General features: G+C 57.9%; 1 protein-coding gene across 2 annotated transcripts in view; it reads right to left on the bottom strand.

Annotated features, from left to right (window-relative positions):
• Window positions 1-473: 473 nt before the first annotated feature.
• The window catches only part of TRIOBP (TRIO and F-actin binding protein), a 56,543-nt gene continuing 45,749 nt past the window's right edge, over window positions 474-11,267 (bottom strand). For both annotated transcript variants that reach the window (XM_069491801.1, XM_069491802.1), the window contains 7 exons: window positions 6,779-6,926; window positions 4,971-5,073; window positions 4,258-4,417; window positions 4,082-4,189; window positions 3,081-3,167; window positions 2,052-2,215; window positions 474-1,405 (listed from right to left, as the gene is read on the bottom strand). In XM_069491801.1, the coding sequence (XP_069347902.1) occupies window positions 2,054-2,215; window positions 3,081-3,167; window positions 4,082-4,189; window positions 4,258-4,417; window positions 4,971-5,073; window positions 6,779-6,926 (768 nt within the window). In that variant the 3' untranslated portion in view covers window positions 474-1,405; window positions 2,052-2,053. The remainder of the gene's footprint in view (window positions 1,406-2,051; window positions 2,216-3,080; window positions 3,168-4,081; window positions 4,190-4,257; window positions 4,418-4,970; window positions 5,074-6,778; window positions 6,927-11,267) is intronic.

The raw sequence follows: 11,267 nt of genomic DNA, 5'->3' as shown, positions 1-11,267 counted from the left end.
TGGGATTCACTTCCCCACTCTCCAGGAGGTCCTTCTCCTGTGGGTCTTCCCTACGTACGCCAGGTATATTTACAGGACATTTGCTGCTGCTGCTGCTGCCTGTGCTGGAGTGCCCTTCCTGATCTTTCCATCCGGCAAGGTTGTATTTCAATGCTACTTCCAAAAGCACTCTTCAGCCCGCAGGCTGGGTCGGGGTTTCCTCAGTTCTCACAGCCTTCTGGGAGCAGTGGAATGTGGCCGCTTCCCAGCCCCACGTGACCCTCCCCACGATTAGAATAGCTCAAATGAAAAGGACTGACAGCCGGGTACATTGGCTCACACCTGTAATCCAAGCACTTTAGGAAGCCAAATTAGGAGGACTGCTTGATGCCAGGAGTTCAAGACCAGCCTGGCAATATAGCGAGACCCCCGTCTCTACAAAAAATTTAAAAATTAGCTGGTTTATGTGAATCACTGGGGGCCCTATTAAAATGCAGACTCTGATTCAGTAGGTCGGGTGGCGGGGCTGATATTTCTAACACACTCCCTGGGCCTGCAAGCCACACCCGCACCATCAAAGTCCTCGCCTCATGGGGGAACTGGATTCTCAACCCTGCCCTCCTGATGCCACTGCCTCAGGAAGCGTGGGGTGCTTGTGGGGGGTGGAAGCCACATTAAGAAACCCCAATCTCCATGCTCGTTCTGCCCAGCCATCCAGGACACCAGGGCTGCTGGAACATTTTATTAAGTTAAGAAGGTTCATGGGACAGGAGAGAAGTGCCTTCATGGGTGGCTCCAGGAGTTCCATGCCCAGCACGCCCTCCTTAGAGGTGGGGCCGTGGGTACAGCTGCTGGCTCCCTCTGTCCATCTGTCCCTCTGTCCAGAGTCCCAGGGTATGAGTCCATTCAGGGCAGAAGTGTTAGTAGGAGGTAGGGGAGGAAGAGGGTGGCTGGCTCCCTGCCTCTCCCCACCGGAGACAACCCACCATGGCCCTGCCTGGGCCCCTGCTAGACCCTTGGGGACGGGCCACCAGCCCCAAAGCCCAAGTTGGAGGTGGCTGGAGACAGAGCAGGAGCCAGGGTTGGAGGCACACAGCCACCGGGAATTGCTTTTTTTTTTAAAGTATAAAGTGTTTTGGGAAAAAAAAAAAAAAGGAAAAAAATCTATATAAAAATCTCTTCACATATAAAATCCTGAAGAAGGTGCAAAGTAAGACCCAGTGCGAGGGGCGCGCTCAGATACGCAGAGTGTGTGTGCATGTGTACATACGTGTGTGTGTGTGTGTGTGTGTGTGTGGTGGGTGCGAGTGAACGTGTGGCCCACAGAGGGTGGGGGAAAGCTTGGCTTCTGACGTCCATCCAGCAGGGAGGGAGGGCGCCGGTCCTCCTGCGCTGGCGGGTGTGCAGCTGGGCGGACCACGAGGACCTGGAAGACACGGGCGGGCCGGGCTGAGGCCACGGTGGCAAGTGGGTCCTTAGCCTCCTCCCAGCCCCGACGGCTGAGCCAGGTCTGCTTCTCTGGGTTTCTCCCCAGACAGCCTGGCCCACAGGGTGGCCTCGCTTGTGCACCTTAGGGAGTCACAAGGACTTGTCAGAAAAGGACACTCCGGTGGACATGGCATTAGGAAAGGCATAAGAAAAACGCTTTAAGCCCTGCTGAATCAAGAACACCTGCACAGCCTCGGCCTTGAGGAGTGATGTCCGAGGGGTGACACTCGGAGAGAGGAACGCTGTGAGCTCAGCCACGTGCCCCTGGATCTGCCACCAGGAGGGGTGCCAACCATTCGGAGTCAGGCTGGGGATCTAGGCTGCGCTCCCACCTCCCAGGGAGCGTGCTCAAGCTGATCGGCAGCCTCTGCCCCGGTCTGGCTGGGTCTCCTCGACAACCCCGTGTTGCTGGTGCCATCGTCCCACTTATGGGAAGAGAAATGGAGGCCAGGAGAAGGAAGTGCCATGGTCCAGGTGGCCCACTGAGTCAGGTGTGGGTGAGCTGTGAGCTCACACCTCCAGGCCTGGAGTCCCCTCGGCTTCACCCCCCGCGCACCCTGGAGGACCCACACCCCGGCACCCACCTCTACTCAGCCAGGCTGTTGCGCGTCGACTCCTTCTCTTGCAGGGCAGCCATGGCGAGGCGCAGGTGCTCCTTCAGCTGCTCGATCTCCCGCTCCGATCGCGTCTTGATGTGGTTCAGCTCCACGTAGACATCCTGGTACTTTCCCGAGGCGAAGCGCTTATCCTGAGGGGTGGGGAGGAGGCTATGAGGGCACGATGATACCCCCTCCCCGCCTGCCCACCTGGCACAAGCCTCCTCTGCTCCTGGCCAGCCAGCTGAGCAGCCCCCACATTTCAGCCCCCCAGGTGGCCCTGGCACTGGCATACCCCTCCTGGTACTACCCAGGGACACAGGTTACACTGTCACTTGCATCCCGTTTGAGAGCTGAAAGCGGGAGGTGAAGCTTGCGCCCAAGTTCACAGGGCAGTGAATGGCCGGGATGGGAACCAGGCCAGCCTGGCCCGGCGCTCAGCCTTTCCGCGAGCTCCTGCTGCCTGCTCTTCAAGCACAGCGTGCGCAGTCCCAGCTCACCAGCTCACGCACCCTCAGAGCTACCCACACGCCCGTTTCCGGCCCGAACTGGCAGAGGGCGCTAGTGCAGGAATGCGGCAGCCAAGGGTGGCCCGGGCAGGCCACGGACTCAGCCCTGAGCCTGAATCTGGCCCTCCGAACTCCCGGCAACGTGGCCTATTCCTCCCTGGGATGCAAGCAAAATCCCTCACACGGCGGGGATTTTGGTCTATTTTGTTCACGGCTATGTCCCTGGCACCTAGCACCGTGCCTGGCACACTGTAGGTGCTCAATAATAATACATTAATTAAATAATGCTGAATAAATAAAAGCGAGTGTGGCCCTGGGCAAGTCACTTCCCGTTTCTTGGCCTCGGTGTCCTGGTCGGTAAAGGTGGATGATGACACCTCACGGGGCAGGCACTGAAGAGCCTGAGAAGTGCGGAGGCGAGGAGGCTGCCCGCGCAGAGCAGGCGCGCAGGATGACAGGACGGACGCCCCGCCCTGCTGACACCCCCGGCCCGGCAGCTGGGACCCACCTTCTGCATCGTCTGCAGCTCGTCCCGGAGGCACTGCACCTCCTTCTTCAGGTACTGAAGCTCATTCTCCTTCACTCGCAGCAGCACCTGGGGTCACGGGGGCAGGCTGACCCAGGGCCAGAGGCCCACAGCACCCTGTGCCCTGGCTTCTCCCTGCCTCGAGCCCCTAGAAAGCAGCCCCCAGCCTGCACCAAGACCCTCCACCTCCCGAGCAGACTCCTCCAGCAAGCGCTTCTGATCCTCCCCTTGCCCTCCCTCCCCGTCCTGTGCAGACCACGTGAGGGGCACCAACGCCGGCGCTGTTCCAGCCCCAGCACGGCACCAGGCCCTCGTTGCGGGGCGAGGGGGGCGAGGGGGGCGAGAGGAGGCTGTGTTGAGGCCTTGCTTACCCCAGAGCAGGAGGGGCCTCCCCAACCCTGAGGGCCAGGTGTCACTGGCTTGACAGAAAGGGAGACAGATTCACCAGGACTGGGGAGGCTTAAAAGCTTAGACTGGAGCCAGCCTGCCTGGTTCAAATCCCGGCTCGGCTGTGCGACCCTCAGCAAGGTACTGACCATCTATCTGTGTCTCAGTTTCCTTAACTGTGAAATGGGGACAGTAACAGCAACTAACGCGTGGGGCTGTTAGGAAGATTCGATGAGTGAACAGACAGAGAGGGCTTATAGAAGCTCTAGGTACTGAGCGAAGCCTGATGTGAGTGTCTGTTAAAGAAATAAAAGCAAATACTAGGGTGATCCTGGCGTCCCCCCGTCATTTGCTCACTCCAACTTCTCCCAGCAAGGGAGGTGCTAATGCCATTTTACAGATGAGCTACCAGGGCTCCGAAAGGAGGGGGGAGTGACATGCCAGTCACATAGTAGGTAGGTGACAGGACCCAGATGGGAGGGTGGGACTCTGGCTGCTGGGCACATGGCAGGTGTTCTGGCTTAGCTGGGTGGCCCAGCACCTGGGAGACCTGGTGCTTCCCGCTACCGGTGACACGCAGCCCGTTAGGGGCTCACCTCCAGCTCGCAGGAGCTCCGCTCATTGCTGCGCCCACAGCCATTGCCCTGGGAAGCGATGAAGCTGCGCAGCCGGTCGATCTCCTCTGACAGGCGGGCATGCAGCTCCTGGGAGGGTGAGAAGGTCAGGGATGCTGGGACCCACCCGTGCCCCCACGTCCCGGGGCCAGGCCCACCTGGTTGTGGCGCAGCAGCTCCTGGCCCTCCTGCTGGCAGCGCCGCAGCGTGTGCTCACGCTCCTCAGCCTGCCGCGTCAGGGCCCCGATCTGCAGGCACTTCTGGGAGTACTGCTCCGACAGCACCTGCAGCTCCCGCTTCAGCGCCTCCACATCGGACCTGCCCGGAGGAGGAGGGAAGGACGGCATGGGCTCCCTGGCTCCTGCCAAGCCTGGAGTCAGGTCATGGCAGACTGGAGGCCGCTCAGGACTCCCGCGTTCCTTCCCTAGTTTTGCCTTCAGCCTGCTGTGGGGGTGCGAATCAGTGACAGTCTCTCTGGGCTGCAGGTGCCTCCTCTCTGAGAGGGTGGCTTGGAGGAGTCATCTCTAAAGCCCCTGTAGCGCCAACATTCCAGAACTCTGCTCAGTGGCAGGGAGACACCTACTGGTCAAGAGTGACACTGCAGCCCAGCTCCAGGGGACACTGCAGGCGTGAAGAGCAGGGCATAGGCCAGGACTAGCCAGGATAAGAGGGGGCCTGAAAAACTGTCCATGAGGACTGGTATGGGGGTCTGGCTGAGGTCTCGCTCCTTCTGAGTCCCCTCCTCGCTGTCCAAGAGACCGGAAGAGGGGTCTCAGCTGGGGGCAAAGCGATGTGTCCTCTGCCAAGGGGCCTCAAGAAAGTCCCTCAACTCATTAGATGAGTAGGCAGCGGGGCCCAGGCGCCATCTTACTGGTGCTGCTTCCGGAGGCCATCCGGGCCCTGCTGGAGGCTCCGTGTTTTGCTCAGCTCCCGGCTCAGCTCTTCCTGGTAGGCTTTCTTCATGGCTTCGATGGCTGAAAGCAGGGCAGAGAGGCAGAGACTGGAGAGGGGCCAGCAGCACCAAGATGCACCTCCTCTGAGACTCCCCATGTACCAGTGGGGACAGGACCAGGGAGTGGTGTGCAAAGAGCACTGGACCAGGAGTCCAGAGCAGCTCAGGCTATGTCATGAACTGAGTGGCTTTGGGTAAGTTGCTCAACCTCTCTGAGCCTACCAATCAAGGGAGGACAATCCTGTCTATTGAACCCTGCTGGGGAGACACCTCAGTGAGCACTGGTACCTCGTGTTGCTAGTGATCTCTGGGTAAGACCCTCACAGTGCACCATTCCTGCAGGGCCTGGAGGGCTCTCGAACAAGGCCCATCTGCCTCGCCCAGCCTCGTGGTCAAGAGCTCTGCAGTCAGTACCAATCTATGTGACACTGCACAGGTGACTTAACCCTTTGTGCCTCGGGTCCCTTATCTGGAAAATGGGGATAACAGCAGCACCTTCCTCCACAGGGTTATTGGAAGATGTGTGTGGAGCACAAGGCGTGGCTCCGAGTAAATGCCCAAACGTTAGCTCCTGCCGGGCTTGTTTCTCAGACTGTGGGCCCCCAAGAACTGAGGGTTTTTTCACGCCCACACAGGTTGTTGTTAGGACTAAACAAGCTTCATCCAGAGTTTTATCGACAATTTCAAAATCCCAAAGCTCCGAACACTGAAAGTTCCTCATCACTCTTTTGGAGGCAATCCCTGACCTGAGCAGACATGAGGCTACTTATGATCTTTATTCTCCCACCTAATGTGACTTTCATCAATTTCACTGCTAGATCAGGGCAAAGCCCAGACCCTGCTGAGGGCCACGGGGTGTCTAATAAATGGCGCCTGTGCTGGGCAGTCTTCCTAAAATGCAAAACCCACCGGCCCCAGGCTCAGTGAGTGCATGAAGCACTTGGCAATAGCACCAGCAGGCTGTGAGCTCCGCATCATGTGACCCTGTCTGTCATTCCTGCTACTCTGCAAGCCCCTCGGTGGTGCCTAGGATGCTCCCGGGCACACAGCACAGTGGACAGAGGGCAGGCGGGACTTGTCCGCTACCTCAGGCATTTCCTGTTGCTGGCTTGGGAGACCAGGGTGGGGTCCAAGCACGGCTTTGCAGTCAGTGTTCTGGGCTTCAATTCCAGCTCTGCCACCTCTAAGCTGCACCATCTGGGACAAGTCACTAACCTCTCTGAGCACCCATTTCCTTATCTGTGAAAAGGGGCTGCTCCCTGGGGCACTGGGAGGACTAAGGTGCTCCCGTGGGGAACATGTGAAGCCAGCGCCTGGCACACAGTGGGCTTGGGCAGTGCCCACACCTTCCCCCCCACTGTCAGGAAGGCCTGGCCGTGTGCCAGGGAGATGGTACTCCCCTGAGGGCGGGTCTGCAGCTGGTCAGTAGCTCTCCCCTAGCACCGGCCAGTGTGTGGCTTGAGGCAGACTCCCCAGTGGCTGCAGGCTCCTGAGGAGAGGAGTCACAACCCATGGTGGCAGGGAGTTTCTTAATGCCTCAGTTTTCCCTTTTTTAAGTAGGGCCAGAGGCCAGTCCTGGGGGCTTCCAACCTCCTCCTGACCCCTTGCCCCAAATGTGGCACTGAGACCCCTGTCTCTTACTGAAAATCCTCCCCAGGGCGGCAAGGAGGAGCCTGGGCATGAAGGCTCGTGGCCCAGCCCACCATGCCGCACCGCAGGGTCCATACCTGAGGCCGTGGCCGCTGTCTCCTCGGCCAGGAGCCACTCCTTCTCCTGCTGCAGCCGCTGCAGCTCCCGCTCGTGGTGCCGCTGCAGCTCCTCCATCACCTGCTGGTGCGAGGACTCCATCTCTGCCAGGCTGCGCTCGCACGCCTCCTGTGGGCCGGGGGCCAGGAGGTCACAGGCCGCCCCCACCGCCTGGGACAGTGGCCCTTCCCAGGCTCCAGGCGGGAAGCCTCAGGGGCAGACGCACTACCTTTCCCTGGACCCCAGCACCTCTGGTGGCCCCCGCCGCTCCCCATCCACAAACCTCACCGAGACTCAGGCCTCAAGCCCTCTGGACTCCCCATCCTGTCAGGTCAAGTTCCTGCTCCCAGGGCCCACCCTGTGGCCCCATCCCCGGCCCTTGTCTGCCAAGCAACCTCATAGTTACAAACAATTCACAGCATGTTCAAACCTCTAAGCATCAGCTAATGCTATTCCCACTACCTGGAATGTTCCTTTGGCAACTCTCTCTTCCCAGGTAATTCACTTCACCTGCAGCGCAGTTTCAATGCCTCTCCTAGCTCTGTCTCTGGGCAGCCTCTTCCCTGCCTCCAAAGGCTCTGCTTCTGCCAAACCATAAGTTCCCCGAGGACAGGGAATGTCTGATCCAGCCCAGTGCCCGGGGCCGAGGTCAGGGCCCGACTCGGGCAGATGCTCAGTAAATGAGCTGAAATGGATGAGTCAGTAGGAAAGGGGGCACAGAAGACTAGATGGGCGAGTACATAAACGACTGATAATACCCACTGCTGGGAGCGCCCACCATGACTGTGTGCAGTGGGGGGCAGTTTGGTGGCATCATCGCATTTTTAATGACAGCGTCCTTGACCTAGAAGTTCCACTCCTAGGAATGATCCCACAGAAAGCCACGTGTATACAGAGACTCTTGCACAAGGCTACTCCCTATGGCAACAGATGAAAACTGGCAACAACCTACATGCCTAGCAGGGGAACCTTTAAATAAATGATGTGGCCTCACAAAGGACCCAGGCGGCCGTTAAAAGACAGAGCGGCCCGTGTGACTGCTGCGGAAAGGCATCCGGAAAGACAGGCGGTGACTGGTTTCTGACAACACGCATGGGGCGACCCCACACGTGGGATCACCACACAGAGCTGCACGTCCGAGTGCGTGAACGTGAAAGCACAGACGTCCCGCCCTTCCTCCCGGAACCTGCCACTGTGTCATGGCGTGGCAGAGCGGAATTCAGGCTGCAGAGGGAATTGGTTTGCTAATCAGCTGACCTTCAAAGCAGGAGATCATCCTGGATTATCCAGTGAGCCCAAGGTAATCACAAGGGTCCTTAAAAGTGGGTGAAGAGGGCGGAAGGGAAGGGTCTGAGGGAGGCGTGACCAGGAAAGAAAGATGAGAGAGATGTGAAGTGAGGACTCAACTTCCCCTTTGCAGGCTCTGAAGATGAAGGGAGGGGCCACGGGCCAAGGAACGCGGGCGGCCACCAGACGGCAAGGAAGCAGAGCCGACGCAGAGCCTGCAGAGGGACTCGGCCGCGCCAACACCTCGACTGTAGCCTGGCGAGGCCGCGTTAGACTTCTACCCTACAAACCTGTAAGGTAACAGAGCTGTGTTATTTACGCAGCTGTGGTCATCTGTTGCAGCTGCCACAGGAAACAAATACAGACAAGCGGCCACGGTCACCAAGGTGACACCTGGGGCGGGTGTGTTCATTCTTATCTTTTAATTTGTATGAATCATTTATGAAAATGTAAACATATTTTTATATAATTAAAAAACTGGCCAGGCACGGTGGCTCACGCCTATAATCCTAGCACTCTGGGAGGCCGAGGCGGGAGGATCGTTCGAGGTCAGGAGTTCGAGACCAAGCCTGAGCAAGAGCGAGACCCCTGTCTCTACTAAAAATAGAAAGAAATGATTTGGACAGCTAAAAATATATATATAAAAAAAAATTAGCTGGGCATGGTGGTGCATGCCTGTAGTCCCAGCTAGTAGGGAGGCTGAGGCAGGAGGATCGCTTGAGCCCAAGAGTTGGAGGTTGCTGTGAGCTAGGCTGATGCCATGGCACTCTAGCCAGGGCAAAAGAGCGAGACTCTGTCTCAAAAAAAAAAAAAAAAAAAAAAAAGACTGCTTAAGGTCATTAAAAAGGGAAGGGGGAGAGCCAGGGAAGACACTGAGGCACAGAGGGCCAGAGGAGGGATCCTGTGTCCCCCAGGGCTTCAGCAGCTGCCCCGGGCTGCAGCAGGCCGGCTTGGGGGGAGGGCAAGGGCGAGGTGTTTCCAGTGGAGGTGTCTGGCCCACTGGGCCTCTGCACCTGCCCTCTGTATATCCCCCACTTAGGACAAAAAACTTGGCTTTGGAGTCACACAGACTAGGTCCTAGTCCAGGCTGCACCTCAGAGTGAATCTGCACAAGCTCCTGCCTTTTGTGAGCTCTGTCTCAGCATCTGTGAAACAGGCCTCACAGGAGCAGCCCTGAAGCCCTGGGCACGGGCAGTCCCTGACGTGAGCAGCGAGGGCGAAGGGAAGCCACCATGTACCTGTACTAAGCCTGGCAATACTGGGGGGCCGGGGGGGCTGCTGCTCTTCAAAGGGCCTGGCCAGCGGGCAGACCTAACACCTAACAGGCGTACAGGGCTGATGTAAGGAGGGGGAACCAGCTCACGAGGTGGGGCTCCCAGAAGGCCAGGTGCTGCTCTCTGACCCACCCTCCTGAGTGCCCACGCTGTCCTCAAACTGGCTGGCACCTCTGACACGGCCCCCACTGCAATAGGCGTGAAGGAGGCGCTGAAGTCCAGTGGGCAAAGCCCCGGAGCCCCCGACAGCTGTCCTACAGTGGCAAGCCCCCCACCCCGCCCTGAAAGAGAGGTGCCCACCCGCCTGAGATAGCAGCTGGGCAATCTCCCAGCTGTCACCTGGCTAGGTCCTCTGAGTTTCCAGCTGCCTCCTCCTGTGCCTGAGGGGGACACAGATGACTCAGCTCCTCTTCTGTGACGCTCTCCGCATCTGGGGTCACTCCTACACCCCAGTCTTTGGCTCTGCTTCCCAATTATTCCCTTCTCACCTCCCAACCCCCAGCTGCCCCTGCCCTGCCCCCCAACCTAACAGAGAAATGACAGCCTTTGGAGCAGCCCATGGGGGCCCCTGGGGACCAGGAAGCCTGGATTCCAGACACAAGCCTGCCTACAGCTCAAACGCCACATCCCTCTCTGGGCCTCAGTCTCCCCACCTGTAAGCTGAGAAGCCACAGCGGTGTTTTGCAAATCTCGCCTTAGCGACAGAAACCTTTCCCAAAGGAAATCTAAAGCAGGTTCTGAGAGTAAAGTGGACAAGGAAGGAGCTACTCAGGTCTGGGGTGGGTGTGATCAGCCCTCCCAGTCCCACCACCCAGAAAGTAGCCCGGGGAGTTTCCCAGAGGCAGCACAGCTGGAAGCCCCCTGGCTGGGGGCCTCTGAGGTCTTCCCATGCCTCAGGCTGTGGTGTTGGGCCCAACCCCCTCTTCTGCCCCAGAGGAGGCTTTGACAGCTCAGCCCCTCCCTTACCCACCCCAGCCTCAGGCCCTAACCCCCCTCTCCATCTCCCTCCAGCTGAACTCTCCATCTGCCACTCAGCCCTAGCTGGCCCTGGCCTTGTGTAGCAGCCCCAGCCACAGGCCCCAGCCGCGCCCCCCTGCCTCCTGCAGACCCAGGGATTGAGTCCTAAATTCCCCCTCCAGACCCCCTGACATTCCACCGTCCTTCAGCTGTGGTCCTGGCTCCTTCTGCCTGGGCCTTGCCCTAAGGCCCCCTCCACTCCAATACACTTTCCTGATGTTACTGTCAGATCCCAAACCCCCTAAAGTCTGTGGAATGAGATTCTAACTCAGCTTGGCATTGGAGGCACTGGGCCTTCCACCTCACACCCCAGCCAATACCCTACACACGTCCTGCTCAGCTCAGCGCCCATCTTTCAGGAAGCCTCCCCAGAAGCCCCTCTTGTGACCTCCCCCTGGAAGCTTCTAGAAGGCTGCTCCTGCCCAGGGCCTGGATCCCAGCATTCTTTTTTCATTCAGCCTGCTGACTGTAGACAGCTGATTGTTAAATTTTTATAAACTTTTTGAAGCAGTTATTATGCATGGCCATTATTAAAAATTAAATTTATATACTTTAAATTAATTATATTAAAAACAAAGTAATGCACTCTGGGAGGCCGAGGCAGGAGGATTGCTTGAGCTCAGAGTTTGAAACCAGCCTGAGCAAGAGCAAAACCCTATCTCTACAAAAAATAGAAAAATAAGCTGGGTGTGGTGGCATGTGCCTGTAGTCCCAGCTACTCGGGAGGCTGAGGCAGAAGGATCACTTGAGCCAGTAGTTTGAGAGGGGGAAAAAAAAAAAAAAAAAAACACCAAGGTAACAGATCTCAAAATGTATCACTTCCTAATTATTTCACTGAATTTTATATGCTATGTGTTCTTGTGGTGATTCCCATCTATTGTGTCTGTGTGGT

Source organism: Eulemur rufifrons, chromosome 16, assembly GCF_041146395.1.
Source record: "Eulemur rufifrons isolate Redbay chromosome 16, OSU_ERuf_1, whole genome shotgun sequence".
In the NCBI taxonomy this organism is placed as follows: Eukaryota; Metazoa; Chordata; class Mammalia; order Primates; family Lemuridae; genus Eulemur; species Eulemur rufifrons.
The sequence above is the reverse complement of the archived record's forward strand: the minus strand, read 5'-3'. Positions and strand labels throughout refer to the sequence as shown.